The sequence below is a fragment of the Neopelma chrysocephalum genome, unplaced genomic scaffold, assembly GCF_003984885.1.
Source record: "Neopelma chrysocephalum unplaced genomic scaffold, ASM398488v2 Primary Assembly neopelma1_100, whole genome shotgun sequence".
Taxonomy (NCBI): Eukaryota; Metazoa; Chordata; class Aves; order Passeriformes; family Pipridae; genus Neopelma; species Neopelma chrysocephalum.
The window spans coordinates 1,798,904-1,815,406 of NW_020897763.1; the positions used below are offsets into that span (position 1 = coordinate 1,798,904).

General features: G+C 51.1%; 1 protein-coding gene across 3 annotated transcripts; it reads left to right on the forward strand.

Annotated features, from left to right (window-relative positions):
• The first annotated feature begins 910 nt into the window (after positions 1-910).
• On the forward strand, positions 911-15,211 carry CD34 (CD34 molecule). 3 transcript variants are annotated; one of them, XM_027695030.1, is made up of 9 exons: positions 1,242-1,292; positions 1,727-1,783; positions 7,099-7,251; positions 8,198-8,481; positions 8,574-8,663; positions 10,983-11,130; positions 11,484-11,524; positions 12,401-12,565; positions 14,187-15,211. In XM_027695030.1, exons 3-9 carry the CDS (start codon positions 7,149-7,151, stop codon positions 14,376-14,378), a joined length of 1,023 nt encoding a protein of 340 aa, XP_027550831.1. In that variant the 5' UTR covers positions 1,242-1,292; positions 1,727-1,783; positions 7,099-7,148; the 3' UTR covers positions 14,379-15,211. The 3 variants fall into 3 exon arrangements, with proteins under 3 accessions (XP_027550832.1, XP_027550830.1, XP_027550831.1); XM_027695031.1 differs by lacking the exons at positions 1,727-1,783; positions 14,187-15,211 and adding an exon at positions 12,900-12,981 and having other exon boundaries at positions 911-1,292; XM_027695029.1 differs by lacking the exon at positions 1,727-1,783 and having other exon boundaries at positions 912-1,292.
• Positions 15,212-16,503: the final 1,292 nt, after the last annotated feature.

Sequence of the window (16,503 nt, forward strand, 5' to 3'; positions counted from 1 at the left end):
TTGACTAGAGTTTAATTTCCCAAGCCATCATATTTTTTAATTTATTTTTTATATATATATAAACCCAAAGGGCAAAGTCAGAGTCACGGAATGGTTTGGGTTGGAAGGGACCTTAAAGCTCATCCCATTCCACCCCCTGCCAAGGGCAGGGACACCTCCCACTAGACCAAGTTGCTCAGAGCTCCATCCAACCTGGCTTTAAACACTTCCAGGGATGGGACATCCCCACATTGACTGAGCCCCTGAGTTGCTGCAGAACATCCCTCATCCCACCACTTCCAGAGCTGGTCCCACGTGTGTCTGCAGTGCAGCCACTGGAGAACCAGAGACCCTCAGCCAAGTTTCCCACTTGGTAAAGCTCAACCTGGTAATAAAAGTGAAGTCGGTGTTTCTCTGCTGTTTTTAGTGTTTCTCTAATGCATTCCTAATGGAAATGAGCTCCGGGAAGTTATTAGTCTCACATCCCTCTTCTGCTCCAGGTTTGATGCCAAAGTTTTTGCCTGTGGGTTTTTCTCTCCCCCAGCCCTTCTCTAACCCATCTCATTTGTGCTCCCTGTTTGGCCAAAGTCAATTTAGTGAAGCAAATGGAGTTACTTCTCTTCAGGTCAGTGATGATTTCTCATCCTTGAGTTCCCTGCTTAATTTGCTGAGAAATTTTCTGATTCTGAAGTCCATTTTCAGCATTCCCCCCTTTTCCACAGCTCTGGGACGGAGCACGGGGCTCGCTGGGCTGGACCTGGGGCTTCTCCACGTCTCTGCTCTCACCAGATCATGTTTACTTTGCTCTGAGGGAAGTTTAGCTGCAGGTTCTGCTGTAAAACTTCCATCCAGGCTCTGCCCCTGCCTGTGCTTTAACAGGAAAGCAGCAGCTCTCAGGAAAGAGTTAATCCCGGCGAGGCTTTGGGATCCTTTGCTGGGGAGAGGGCTGATCTTTTGTTTGTTTTGAAGCTGCTGGCAGGAAAGTGGGGAGGAGAAAATTACCTAAGTGATAGTGAGGTTGCCATGAACTATATAAAACTGGGAAATCAAAGCGGAGAAAACTCCACCTCGCAGTCTTGAACCACAAGCACAACCCCTGAAGAGAAACCCACCCCACAGAACTGAGTGATCTCAAAGGCTTGAACTCCAACCAAGCTGCATGAGCTCAGAGCTGCTGCAGGACTGAGAACCCCGGAGCTGTCACGGCCAGCTCCAGTTGTGGTGGGAGCTGGGAATGCTGTTCTTGGGAAGTTTCAGGGTGATGAAGCGGAGGCAGCTCTTCTGGATCGCCCTCTGCGTGCTGGAGTTGGCTGGTGAGTATTGAAACTCAGAAAATACCAGGGTTGCACAAGAGACCAGAGCATGGGGCGACTCCTGGGCGACTGGGGAGCGGCAGCTTTTGGGGGAGGATGTGTTTTAATGAGCCTGAAATCACAATTTCACATCCAAACCCCGCGGTGACATTTTGCAGAGCAGCCCTGCATCAGGCACCCCTGGCCAACACACCCCCGGCCATGTGCTGGAGCAAAGTGGTTTGAAAAGGAGAGGAACCAGGATCTAAACTCCCTCCAATATCGTGGATAGCACAAAGGGATGGGAATGCAGCAGGAAAAGGGAGTGCAGCCACAGCCAGTTGTCTCTCTGCCTGCCTTGGTGCAAACGAGCCTCACTTTTGTTTTGTGGTTGGAACTAAACATTTGCTGAAAATCAAATGAATCTCCATAAATATTAAAATCTCCTATTCCAGCTCTTCAAATATTCATCATATGAAGCATATGAGTAACAGCACAGAGACTTTCTCTAGGTACTACTTTTTAAAGGGTTATATTTTAGGGAAATATTATCATTTTTGTCCCAAACCCAACAACCATGAAGTAATAAAAAAAGGACTAAAAAAAGTGAAGCAACACTCTGTGTGCTGCCTGGTGTGCTGGGACAGGAGCCAGGAGCCTGCGGGTGTCTCCTCAAATGTAATTTTTCCTTATTCACACGAACGTGAGCAACAAGATCTGCTGCAAGAATTCGCTGTGTTTTGTTCCTCTGTTTCACGGTGCTCCTTTAATGTTCCCCTTGCTGCCCAGGTATATTGCTCACCTGAGCTGCTGTGCCTGACCCTCCAGCCTGTGTAAATTTTACAGGAAGGAAAAAAAAACAATTTTATTTAGGAGAAATGACATTTAGGACTGTCTGGTTGGGCTGAACTGAGCAGCGAGCGGGTGGAGGACAAAAGGGTTTACCTGGGATGCAAAACCCCAAGTTCCTTGTAGCACAAAGCCAAAGTGATAAAAAAGTGATAAATAGCTGGGATTTGGGAAACACAAAGGGTGACATGGTCTTTAATGCTGCAAAATGTCGTTGCACAGCCCGTGGTCATCATTTCTGAAGGATGTTTCTTGCTGGGAGGTGTAGGAGGTTTATTTCTGCTCGGTGTAGGTGCTGAGAGAAATCAAGGAGCTCACCCTGGGGGTACTGCATGCTCCTCACCTCCCTGCAGAGTCTGAGAGAATCCAGCAAAGCTTCCAGTTGTGCAACTCCCGATGGAAATCCCAAATTTGGGCTCAGGTTGCTCCTGGCAGCGCTGCCGAGGGTGGGACAACCGGCCCTCTCCTGCTCCCAGGACACCTCCAGCTAAAGCCACGTGGGGAAAATCCCTTGTGCCACACTGGGCCAGGGGCAGGAATCCAACAAATGCCGCGTGTGGATGCAGGGTGGGGAGGGTGGAGTTCAGGTACCAGGACCCCAGAGCCAGGGACTCCACAGAGAGCAAATCACCTGGGAAAGGCTCAGCTCTGGCCTCTGCCTGGTTCTTTGGGGATCCACGGAGTTCCAATGAGTGTGGGAGAGGCTTACAACAGATCCCTGGTCCACAGAGTGGGCTGTTACTCCAGGAATGCTTGGGAACCCTCCCGAGCTCTGGGCAGGGTGGTGTGAGCAGTTTGTGTTGGAAAATTGGGTTTTGATAAAGCACCTGGAGAGCTGCCCTGTGCATGTGTCAGAATGAACATGGAAAAGAGAGTATATATTATATTTGTACCAAATTAAAACACTTTATGTCTTTATTTAACCTTTTATCTTTCTTTTTTTTAATATCTTTTTTATTCACCTCTGTCAAACTTGATCTTCAGAAAACCCTCTTTTCTTGCGATTTTCGAGCATTCCTTCTTTCCTTCATTCCTCTTGCAACGAAGTTCTAAAAATCAGGAGAGGGGGAAAAGGAGCTTTAAAACTTCCAGCTGCTTGAGCTTAACATCCTTCAGAGGCTGCACATCGTAACTGCCCCAGCCAGGAGAAATCTTAGTCCCTGGGAAGGTGCCGGGCTCCCAAACTGCTGGAGAGGCCCCAAGCCCAAGGAAAGCCTTGGTCCAGCAGCTGGGCTTTGGTGTGGCAGCTCGGGGGGCTCCCACAGCCCCCCTGAGCCACCACGGCGGCCCCACACCCATATCCTGTCTGGGAGAAGGAAAAAGGGGGAGGGAAGGGATTTTTTTATCAGATATTTCCAGAGGGAAGAGGGCTCCACCCGCTTGAATTCCTGCCACATGGCTGAGAGCTGTAAAACTGGAAAGGCATGAGTAATGCCGGCTGGAGCCCTTGGAGGAGCTGCCGCGGGAAGCCTGGGCTGGCTCCAGCTCCAGAGCTCCGTGTCCCACAGTTCCATACCCTCCTCCTCTCTATCCCACATTTCCATACCCTCCTCTTCCATATTCCAGGGTCTCATACCCTCATCTTCTCTATCCCGTGTTTCCATACCCTCCTCTCCTATATTCCACTATCCCATACCCTCCTCTTCTATATCCCACAGTTCCATACCCTCCTCTTCCATATTCCAGGGTCTCATACCCTCCTCTTCTCTATCCCATGTTTCCATACCGTCCTCTTCAATATCCCATGTTTTCATAATCCCATGTTTCCCATGTTTCCATACCCTCCTCCTCTATATTCCACTATCGCATACCCTCCTCTTCTCTATCCTATGTTTCCATACCCTCCTCTTCTCTATCCCATATTTCCATACCCTCCTCTTCTCTATCCCATAGTTCCATACCCTCCTCTACTATGCCCCATGTTTCCATAACCTCCTCTTCTCTATCCCATATTTCCATACCCTCCTGTTCCATATTCCAGGGTCTCATACCCTCTTCTTCTCTATCCCACATTTCCATATCCTCCTTTCCTATATCCCGTGGTTCCTTACCCTCCTCTGCAGCCTCTGGGACCAGCAGTACCACGGTGCTGTGTCAGGGGCAGCCCTTTGCCATAGCACTTGGAGCTCCTGGAGCTTGGAAAAAGAACTTTACTCAACCCAGAGCTGGAGAAGCTCTGGGTTTGTGTGTCAGAGCACTGAAAGAGGTGCCCAGCTACCAAAAGGTTTTCCAAGAGAAATCAGCAGTGGCAGCACAGCAGGTGCACGTTCTGCCTGGGGATCCCCTGGGTTTGCTTTGCTGTAGGTGCAGGATTGGGCTCAAAGGATGGAAACTTTTCTCCTGTTTCCTTTGCCACTGCAGAGGTGTTTTTTTTGTGGCCCTGGTTTAGTGCTCAGGGATGAGTGTTGGACCAAGTCAACTCCTTTAACATTTATATTGTGGCTTTTGCTTATTCAGTTTGAGCTGAGATCTTTTGTCAGCCCCATTATTAAAATATCTTTAAAAATCTGGGGCATTTACTTTTGAAATCTAAGTGGGTAAATAAAATAGGTACCATGAAGAGCAATTTTCTTTCCAATATCTGCATGTTTTTGCTCCTGCACTTGCTTGCACTGCTAGGTGAAGATTTCTTCCAGGTTAATAAATAACTTGGCTTAAACTCCCAAACCCTTAATACTCACAAATTGACAAAGTTTAGTAAAGCCATTAAAAATGTATGGTGCAATAAATGACCCACTTAAACTGAGCACCATGTGGCTTATCCAGCCCACATCTGGATCATTATTTATCTCATGAGCCCTCAGGTTTCAAAAAAACCCAGCCATGTTTTCTGGAAAAAGGACCTGCACATGCTACAACAAAGGCAAGAAAAAGAAATACTATGTGACAGCTCCTCTCCCAGCTTCCACCGAGCAATATCCAGGCTGCAATTCCAATATTCAGTGGTGAAAAGGCTTTGATTAGAAATACCTCTGGTGCTTTACAAACATCTGGAACAGCTCAGAGGTGCTTGGGTGGCTGTGGCACTCGGGGAGGTCAAGCCCAGGCGCTGCAGTGTTCTGGTGATGTAAAATTTCCTGCTCATGTCCATGAAAACACGGAGTTGTGCGTAAAGCCTGGACTTAACTTTGTGCTCCTCATTATTCTGGGCACGCAGTCGTGGCTCCTGCTTTTGATTTGTTAAAAGTCATCAGGAAAACTTGGTGATTTAACCAGCTGGAACTGAATTGTCTTGGAGAGGAGAGGCTTCTCCCTGAAACAAAAGCTGCGCCAGAACCTGAATTCCAGCTCCTGACACCTGCACAGAGCCCTCGACAGGGCCCCTGCCTCCCCCAGAGCAGCTGTAGCCTGGGATGGGATGGGATGGGAGGGGATGGGATGGGATGGGATGGGATGGGATAGATTGGATGGGATGGGATAGATTGGATGAGATGTGTTGGGATGGGATGGATAAGATAGCATGGGAAGGATGGGATGGGGGGGGGTGGGGGGGGGATGGGATAGGTTGGATGAGATGGGATGGGATGGATGGGATGGGATGGATAAGATAGCATGGGATGGATGGGATGGGATAGATGGGAATGATAACATAAGATGGGATGGATAAGATAGGATGGGATGGATGGGATGGGATGGGATAGATGGGAATGATAACATAGGATGGGATGGATAAGTAGGATGGGATGGATGGGATGGGATAGATGAGATGGTTAAGATAAGATGAGATGGATGAATGGGACAGGATGGGATGGGACAGGATGGGATGGGATGGGATGGGATGGGATGGGATGGGATGGGATGGGATGGGATGGGATGGGATGGGAGGCACCAGTGCAGGCAGCCCCATGGGGCCAGACTGGGGCACCCATTTCCCCCTTAGCACCTTCTAGTCCAACCTCACAGTGCAGGAGCAGCTCTGCCCACTGCCCCCCACTGCCAAAACAAACCTCAGTGATCTCAGCCTTTTCTTCTCACAAACCATCCAGGTTCTCTGGGCCTAATCCAGCAAAATCCTGACACCCTGATGGAGAAAAATTCCTGCCAGGACAATGCAGGATCCTGCAGCACACAAACACAGGGCTGTTTACCTGGCACTGGCTCTGGCAGCTGACCAGGACCTGCCAGTGCTGCCCCATCCCTCCTGGAGAGTGGCTGGGGAGGATGAAGTAACTTTTCTTGGAGCTCGGGCTCCCCTGGGCAGAAATACAAATGAAATAACACATTTTGTGTGATTTTCTTTTTGATGCCTGGATAAGAATCTTAAACACCAAGAGCCCTCGGGTAGAGAGTGAAGCTGTTTGTTAAAAGTGGGAAGAGATCTTAAGAACAGAGAAAGTTGAGGAATGGGGAGAAATGCATTTTCACTGACTCATATAGTTCATTTCAGAAGGAAAAGCTGGAAGTGTCATCTCTGTAACACAGCAGGAAGCAATATATAAACTTTAAGTTAGAACAGCAAACCACTCTCCAAACATTCTGCTTTACCTCCAAAGATGTTTTTGCTCATGAGTCAGGGCTGATCCCAAGCCAGTGGGAATGTTTCTATTTACTTTGAGATTGTGCCTGCAACTGTAAATCCAACTTATCTATCCTGAGGCACACAAGTGATCTCTTCCAAGGCCTGAGTCTTCCCTCCAAGGATTATAAACCCAAACTACTATGAAATCCAGCTTTGTGCAGGGCTTTGTGCATCCATCAGTGAGCTGAGGATGAGGTGGGATCAGGGTAGAAACGAGCCTGTCCTCCTCCTCCTCCTGAGAGCCCTGGAGCCCCTGCAAGGGCTGCACCAAAGCCTGGTGCTCACCCAGCTGAAACATTTCATCCCTGAGCTTCTCCCAGCCGTGCTCCGAGGCGCCCTGCCATTCTGGGGCATTAAAAAGTGAATTTGGGAGAGCACAGACCCTTCCCTGCCTGCCCCCAGGGGCTCAGGGATGGGTTGGGGGTTCAGCAGCCCCCTAACACCTTCCTCTGCCCCCAGGCAACGCTGCTGGGAGCCCAACAGGGACACCTCCACCCACAGCCACAGACATGGGAGAGGAAGGCAACACCAGTGGGGCAACCACTGGGACCATCGGAGCCACCGGGGCCACAGGAACCTCCAGCAGTGCCAAGCCCACACCAGACACAGCTGGTAACTGCTCCCCTTGTTCCCCCTGTGTTTTCTGGCAGTATTTGTGTTAATAATTAGATTTTAAGGCATGATTTGTGCTCTCAAAAAACAAGAGGCGGATAGTAGGGTCAGAAGCTTTAATTCTGTCCAAAAAATCCCACCTGGGGACACCCAGCCCTGCTGTCTTGAGGGTGGGTGGCTTAGAGCCATCCTGCTCAAAACAGCCAGGACATGGTGGGACACAAAGCTCATTAATCTTTATGCCAACATACGTGTTAGAAATGGGACCTGTAAGAGGTCTGGCAGCCTTTGGCAAGAAGAGGACCAGGGGATATGGCTTAAAGCTGAAGGAGGGAAGGTTTAGATTGGATATATGGAAGAAATCCTTCCCTGTGAGGGTGGGGAGGCCCTGGCACAGGTTGCCCAGAGAAGCTGTGGCTGCCCCATCCCTGGAAGTCTCCAAGGCCAGGTTGGATGGGGCTTGAAGCAACCTGGGCTAGTGGAAGGTGTCCCTGCCCATGGCAGGGGGTGGGATGGGATGACCTTTAACCTCCCTTCCAACCCAAACCATTCCCTGATTCCATAAGGGGCCAAGCTCAGGCTCTGAAGGGCTCTGAAGGAGGGACCCTTGCACACGTGCAGGTACCTTTCTCTCGTGCTGTTTGGAATCACTGCATCTCTTGGAAGACTCTTGGAGGGCGATGCCAGGGAGGGGGATGGTGGCACCCTTGCCATGGTGCCACGTGTGCCCGGGGAGGGGGCCCATGTAACCAGATCATGAAGCACATGTAGCAATTAGGCAGCTGAGCCAAGGCTAATGAGCGTTTCTTGGAGAGCCAAGGCCTCGTTCTGGTGCTGGCTGTGACAAATCAGTGTTGTACCTCAGTCACTGCAATGCCACACACTGACTTTAGAAGATTTCAGCTTTCTCTTGTCTCCTTTCCATTGCATTTCTTCAAACCTGAAGCTGCAGCCGGGTCCCTGACAGGCATTCCCAGCTCCACGGGATCCAGTGGGGAGCAGATGAGCCCCCAGAGCAGCCAAGCCCCCACAGCAGAACTGGGCACCTCCTTGGAGACACAGAACACGAGCCAAAGGGTCCCCACGACCAAGAGCCCAGAGACACAGCCCAGTGAGGCAGCAGAGGCCTCGGGGTCCACAGTGGATATGAAGAGCTCTCCTGCCACCACGGAGCATCCTCCTGTCTCAGCTGCCACCCTGCCACCCCACACAGCCAGGGACAGCCCAAAGGTGAGGATGAGGGGCCACCAGGAGGCTGGATTTGCCTCACAACCCCCCCCCAACAGGTGACTGACACCACCCCTGTGTGTTTTCCCTTCCAGCCCTCCCCTCTTCCCATCACATGCCACAATGTCAAGGAAGTGAGTGACACTGGAGCCATCTGCCTGCAGCTCAACGAGTCCACCACTTGTGTGAGTGTCCCCAGGGGGAGGAGGGGGACATGCAGGAGGAGGGGGGGCTGCAAGGAAGCAGCTCAGGGCAGGTTCCTGCTGAGAGCCTTGCAGCAATGGGGTCACCCACCATACCTGGAGGGTCAGTTTGGGGTGGGGAGCTCATGGCCAGAGCATCTGAGCTGTGCCAGACTGATGGAGGAGAGGATGGTCACAGCAGTCCCAGGAAGATCCCAAAGGGGTGATCACAGCAGTCCCAGGAAGATCCCAAAGGAATGATCAACCCAGGGGAAATGCAACCTCCTGGCTGCATAAAACCTCTTTTTTTTTCATGATTAGGCTCTGAGGTCAGTTCAGCTTCTAAAGTATCTCCCACCATGTTTAGCAGGAAGTTGCCTTTGTTCTTCTTCTTCCTCTTCCCTGCTGAGAACACAAGTGGCTTTTTTTGTCTTGCCAACTGCCCTAGGAAAGAAAACAGGGCATTAGAAGGAGCTGATCAGTGTCCCCATGGGCTCCTGAGGGAATGCCAGGCTCTCTGTAACTGCCCTTGGCCTTGTGCACCAAAAATGAAGACTTATAAAATCAGAGGAGGGTCTGTTGTGGGTGGGAGGAAGAATCCTTTCACACTAGAGGTACAACCTGCCACAGAGGGCGAGTGGTGCTGGATGGCAGAATGGGTATAAAATATGTATAAAATACATATTTTACTTCTGTCATTCAGCCATATTGCTGCCACTCAGGATGAGTGAATTCTTACCTGGCTTTTCTCTGCAAATTAGTGGTTGAATGGCATTTAGACTTGCTCCTGTTTACAGGGACTGCACTTTAGCAAGAACCTACAGAGGGAAACTCCTCCAGGAGCGAGTGATTCCAACCACAGATGCCATCTAGTGGGCTCTGATCCCTCCTGGGCACAGAGTTAATGCATCACATATATAAAGGGATTCATATAGAACAGACAGAATATCCTACAGAGTCGTATCTCACCTACTCTTAACCCTCCCTCCACGTGAAATGATCCAAACAGCCCAACTTCCCGCCGTGTTTTCAGGCGGCTCCCACCCCACAGCAGATCCCTCCCCTGCCTCCACCTCAGCAATCCTGGAGAGGGAACAACCAGCCCAGGCTGGACCTGGGAACCAGATAAGAGTGTCTGCGAGGGGAGCAGATAGGAGGGAGCGTGTGTCTCACTTTCCTGCCGGCCTTTCCCAAAGCAAATGAGCAATCAGCTGGCACCCGGCACCGCTAATTGCAAAGGGAAATTCTGACACTCCGATGAGTTCTTTCCACGGCAGAGAAAGGAAAATACACACTTGGGTCTCTTGTTTCCATCTTGGCCTTTCTCACCCCGTGCCAAAGCTCTATAGAAACAGCTGAAAGTGATTTGTTTGTTATTCTCCCATGGATAAGTTTGTGCATTTTTGCAGGCCAGGAGGATGTAGCGATCGGAGCACAATGCTGAGGTAACTCTGAGGCAGAGGGAGGAAGGCACTGAGCCTCCTGGCTCTGCACCACGCTGCAAGATGAGAGGTTTAATCCTCTTTGGTGGGTCCCTGTGGGGAGTGAGAAGAGGGCAGGGGCAGGACAGGGGGTTCAGCTGGAGCCTGTCTCTGTCTCAAGGGGGTGGGCACGGCCACGGCTCGGAGGATGTCCCCAGCTGGGAGGATGTTAGGGAAGCTGATAAGGTCTTTTAGCAACTGTGGGCTCTGTCTCCAAGCCTGGCTGTGGCTGAAAATAGACCCAAGGAGAAAGCCTATCCTGTCTGATACAGAAATTGGCCCACAGAAGGGAAAGGCTGCAGCTCCTCACTCCTCTTCCTCTTCCACCCAAGAGTCAGTTCGGCTCTAAAATGTGAGAAATTTGTGTTTTTTTACCTAGCCTTTGATCAGCAACCTAGCAAAAACACTGAAGACATTTCCTAAACAGGAAGGCTCAATGCTTCTTTGTTATTTCCCTCCTTTCTCAGCCCCTGCCTGGGACTCTGAAACAATAGGGCTCTTCAGATGGCTGTTCCAGTCCAAAAACTGGAGAGACTTGCCGTGCAGTTCAGGTCCTAAATATAGATTTGTTTAAATGCCATTTTCAAGAGTTGCTAATAATATCTTCATTTAATTTATTCTCATCAATAAACAAGAAATAAGCATCTCCATTTCCAAGGTGTTGGTGTTGGGGGTCTGGGCAGTGGTGAAGTGGGGTCTGACACCTGGATCAGCTTTGCAGGGCACAGATAAACCACCAAAACCCAAATGTGAACGCACAACACCACCACCAGCGTGGCTGAGGTGGAGAATTATTCAGTCTGGTTGGTTTAATGGCTGTTCTTTCTGAAAATTTTTGCAGAAACACTTTTTAGAGAGGAAGGGATCGGATCTGTGGAGAGCAGTGTGTCAAGAGAACGCCCACCCCGTTCCCTCCCCCTGCCAGCTCAAACTCGCCAAATCTGAGGTGGACCATCACTGTCTGCTCCTCATCCTCAGTGGAGAGAAAGGTCAGTGGAGAAGATCACAGAATCATGGAATGGTTTGGCTTGGAAGGGACGTTAAAGCTCGTGTTGATTCCTTTGGCTGCCATCGATACCGCGGGATAATGACCCTGGTGTGGGCAATGGGAGAGGGAATGTTTGTGGGGAAGGGCTGTGGGACACAGATCCTGGGAGCAGACCTCTCTCTGCAACTACTGCTCTTTCTTCTGGGCTCTTGTACATCCCTGGGGCCAAGGCATTGCCCCCAGAGCAGCAGAGGGGCTCTCAGCCCCTCTGTGCTCAGCCAGACCCTTCTGTGCTGACATTTCCTGCAGCAGGACCCTCTGTGTAACGTGCCTCTCCTCTTTGACACCTTGCAGATCCCGCTCCACATATGCTCAAGGAGTCTCACTGGGAAAAGGTAAATTCCTTAAGCAAATTCAGCTGGAAAAAGTGGGTGGTCTGAGTGGCTGGAGAGATGAGATTTTTAGGTGGTCAGTTGAGACTGGGGGAGAGGCTGAGAGTTGAACCTGCCTCCAGTTTGGAGATGCCCGATGAGTGTTGGCACAGGAGACCCCTGGAAGTGTTCAGGGCCAGGTTGGACAGGGCTTGGAGCAACCTGGTCTGGTGGAACATGTCCCTGCCCATGGCAGGGGGTTGGAATGGGATGAGCTTTAAGGTCCCTTCCAGCTCAAACCAGTCTGTGATTCCATAGTTGGAGCCAACTGCCAGGCAAACAGCGAGGCAGCCACGCACCATAAGAGCATTAATACAAGCCATGGAGGCAGAAATGCTTGAAGGGGTTCTGTAAAATCCTGTAGTGTTTTCTTAGAAAAGGTTTAGATCCCAACAATAACTCTCAGGATGCAATTGGCTTCTTCGAAGTCCCGCCTGACATTCCTCAATTCCTCCTCCCAGCGCTCCCCTGAGGCTGCCATTGGCTCGTGGAGCTGAGCTCCAGGTGTCTGTAGATACATAAATGGCAGAGCTGCAAGAGCAGCACACGGAGAGGTCTCAGCCCTGCAGATGTGTGCTCCAAACCTCGGGGTCTGAGTGCTCTGGTCCAAGGGAGAAAAATTCCCTGTGCCACAGGAGACTCCAGGTTGGAAATGAGACAGTGAGGACGTGAGAGCTCATAGGGCCAGGGCAGAGCTGGGGTAGCAAAGCCCAGCTTTGTTTACGTGCAGTTCCACAAGGAGGTGAAGAGCAGCATTGTTTGAAGTCAGTGCCTGTTCAGCAGATGCACATGTTTCCTGTTTGTCGGACTCCCGGCTCTCTTTGGTGTTTTTTTCCCCAGTTCGGAATAAAATCCCTGAAGTGGGACAGCGTGAGGAACCACCAGGACTTTTCTCAGAAGACCCTGATCGCCTTGGTCACATCTGGACTCCTGCTGGCGTTCCTGGGCTTGGCTGGATATTTCCTGATGAGGAGGAGGAGCTGGAGCCCCGCGGGAGAGAGGCTGGTTAGTGCTTACCACTGGCAGAGCCGCAGGTAGAGAGGAGCCTGGCAGCGAGGGGGGCACCTGCAGGGGAGAAAAGGGGGGTGCCCAGCACCCTGTGCCTCAGGACCCTCCACCCATGTGCGTCCCCAGGTCGTGGGACAGCTCAGCCTTGGGTTGTGGCTGAGTCTGGGACAGCCTGGGCAAGGCGAAGGGCAGGAGCAGGGAGGCCAGACTGTACAGGGTGAAGGGAAACCTCTCTTGCCTTCCAAAATTAACTCATAGCTGATTGCTCCCGTGGGAGAACCGCCCCTTTCTCGCACGTACTTCCAGGTCTAACACTTATTTTGCTCAGCAGTAAGAACCCAGCCAGCAAGACCCCTCCAGAGACACTGAAAGCTTATGAATTTGTCATTAAAAGTGACACACTTTAATTTCCATTCGCTGTGTTTGAGTTCCTTGTCTGCCCTGTACCCCTGCTGTAATAAAGGCTATTTCTTCCCCTCACTTAACAAGCAATGGTAATAAAACATATCAAGAAAGAGACAGAAATCTCCTATTTCCATTTTCCCCTCTCCACGCAGGCTGACCACTGAGGACTCCTCCCTACCAGTGAGTTTTGGGACTGTAAATTTAGGCCTGGCCGTGCTTTTCCCCCACCTCTGAATAACATGAGCAGTTGTGTCCTGGGAAGCCATGAGGTTATTTCCTTGCCAGAAAGGATGCTCCCAAAACACACAGATGGGAAGTCAAGTGCGTGTGTCAGAGGCAGGGACATCACAGCTCAGGCTCTCCAGCCCCATGTCTCTGGATCCCTGGATGCTTCCAGCAATGGAATTGTGTGGCTGTGAGCTGCCCATGGCAGTGTCAATCCAGGTTTTAGGTGAGATGTGTCCATCCCATGTCCATGGACATTTAAAAGGGGCTGAGTGAAACGCTGAGGTGGGCGGGAAGCCCGGCAGCCACCCGTGCATTGGATGCTGCTAGGGAAACAAGGAGCAGCTCCCAGCTGGGAACTGCCACTTGGATCACCTGTGTCCATTCCGTGGCTACCAGAAATGTCACAGTCTGACACACAGGGAGTTATTGTGAGGAGACAGAGGCACCTCTGGATTGCCCTGGGTCCTCCTCACAGCAGTGCCAGCGACCAGCCCTGCAGTGAAGTGCAGCCCTGCACCTCTGCTGGCAACTTGCTGCGAGCTGTGCCCCTATTTACAGGCTGAGAGGAAGGATGGGGGGAGAAATTGGGACAGTTTCCATCATTTTCATTCCCAGGTGCTTCTTTCTTTGCCCAGGTGGACAGCAGAGATGGTCTGTCACGGGGTGGCTTCACAAACCAAGGCAGTGGCAGCTCTAAAACCTGTTATGAGAAAACAACAAAACCTTCTCTTTTCAGGTCCAGGAGGGGAAAAAAAAAAAAAAAAGCACTTCCTGGCTGGTTTTCTTGCTTCATCTTGCCGTGGCATGGTTCAGGCCCTCTGTCCCCCTTCTCTTCAGCCAGAGCAGTGCCCTTGCCTGCGGTTGTTTGTTCCTGCTGCCCAGGGATCGCGGGCAGCCGGCCAAGCCCTTGCCTGCAATGCCAGCCGGCTGCCACCAACCCTGCCCCTCCCCTGACCCTGCCTCTGTTCTTTCTGTACCTGTTCAGGCTGAAGACCCGTATTACGCGGAGAACGGTAGCCAGGGCAACACGATGCTGATGACGCCCTCCCAGGAGCAGCCGGAGCCGCAGGAGAAGCCGAACCTCAACGGTGGCACCCAGGAGAACGGGACTGGCCAGGCGTCCTCCAAAAACGGGCACTCGGCCCGGCAGCACAGCCCCGCTGACACCGAGATGTGACCCCGAGCGAACTGCGAGGGCAGCAGAGAGGCGAGGGAGGGCAGGAGTTTGCCGTGGACAGTGGGGGAATTGCAGACCTTTTGTTATTGTTGTTATTGTTTCTGTGAAGAACTTCAAAAATCAGCCTAGAGCACACTGAGAGCCAGAGCTGCCAAAGACCTGCTTCTCTGCCTCCTCCTCCTCCCCTTGACCACACAAGAGACATTTTATTTTTTTGCAGCTGTTCTCTGCTTTTGTTGTTAGAAGGACATCATGAGAAGTGCAAGTGCCCTTAGCCCTCCACAGCTTTTAGGCAGAGGTAGGCTGTGTCCAAACAGCCCAGATTTCTGGTAGCAATGTGTTAGGCTGATGAAAGTAGTTAAATTGGGATTTCAGTGACAAAAACCTCTCAGGTTTCAGATAGTTTGGGTTAACAGAGTTGTTTATAATCTCATCTTTATGTTTAAGTGCAGGATTTCTTCCTTTTTTAAGACCATCAGGCATTTAACCCCCTTCTTGTGTTCTAGGTCTCCTCTACTATTTCCTGCTCCAGCAGAGTTTGCTGGAGCTCTGTGTAAAATTTTCCATGTGGAATTGAAGGCTGACATGTCAATAGACCTCAGACTTGTTTCTTTTTGACTCCTACCAGTACACAGGTAGTTGTTTTAGAGCGAAAATCTCCCCCAGTCTCTTCATGTCAGGGACTGGGGACGTGTGACGAGGCAGAGCCAGCATTTTATCCCTTGAGTGAGATGGAGATCACTGGATAGGGCTGCAGGGCTCTGTGGGTGCCTGGAGTCCACCACTCTCCCTGCTGACATGTGGGGATTAGTGCCCAGTGCAGGAATTTGGGAGTAAGAGAAGCCAAAGGACTCCCAGTGGGATGAGTTGTGAGACAGAAACCTGGCTCTATGTTTCTCCCTCTGCACCAGCAGCAGGTACATAAACAATGAGCAGTATTTTCACTTGGGTAAGTCCCCAAATCCCAGCAGCAGGAGCAGCTCCCTCCTGCTCCCAAGGCAAGAGATGCTGGAGCCACATTGCTGAGGTCGAGCTCCCCGAAGCTCAGTGGGTGCCAGGGACCAAGAGCAGGTTTGTTCCTCATCCCAAGCACGTGCAGCTCATTTTTAGGGAGCCAAAGCCCTGGTTGTGCCAGCCCAGTGCTGCTGGTGCACCACGAGGGGGTGGTGGGTCAGATGTTGCTCAGCCCACAATCTCTGCTGGCTCCAGCAGCAACCTCCACATCCCAAATAAGGCCAAAAGCAGCCCTTGAAGCTGATCTACCCTCTCACTAGTGAATTCATCCCAACCTTTTCCCAGTGCTGAAGACCTGAGGGGAAGGCTTTTTTTCTTGGTACAGCGGCTTAAAGCAACGACAGCATCATCATCACCTGGGGCTCTTTTTCATGGGTGCAAGAGTCGTTTAAACACAATTAAAATACTTCAGGGTGTTTGTTTTGGTGTGAATCGCTTCTCCCAGATCTCACTGTAAACAGTCCCGGTTGGAAAAAAAAAAAAAGAGAAAAAAAATTAAGTATTAAAAATCAGCTTCTCCGTTGTGTCCTTGGAAGAGCAGCGTGTTTATCCCACCGGGATGTGCGTGGCTGTGGCTGTGCCAGCAGGACGAGAGGACAACGCCTCACGGAGAGGTTGTTTCCCAGCAGAGTTCCCGTGACTAAAGGCTGTGGCTCGTTCTGAGCACATTTTCCCTCTTTCACAACAAACACATTTTGTGGGACGAGTGACGTGCAGCAAAACTGTCACACCTCGCTCCTTGGGGTTTTTAAGACACCCAGTTAATCCCTGGGAAAACAAATGAGGCTCCAGAGTGATGTGCAGGGCTGGGGACTGACCTGCCACGGGGTGAGGGGAAGAGGAAGATGGTTGTTGTTGGTCACAACAACCCCCTGCAGTGACAGAAGAGTGGCTGGAAAGTTGCCCAGTGCAAAAGGACCAAGGGGTGCTGGTTGACAGCACCTGAACATGAGCCCAGCTGTGCTCAGGTGGCCAAGATGACCAGTGGCACCTGGATTGTACCAGGAATAGTGTGGCAGCAGGACCAGGGCAGGGATTGTCCCCCTGAATGGGGCACTGGTGAGGTCACACCTCGAATGCTGTGTCCAGTCCTGGGCCCTTCAATTCAGGA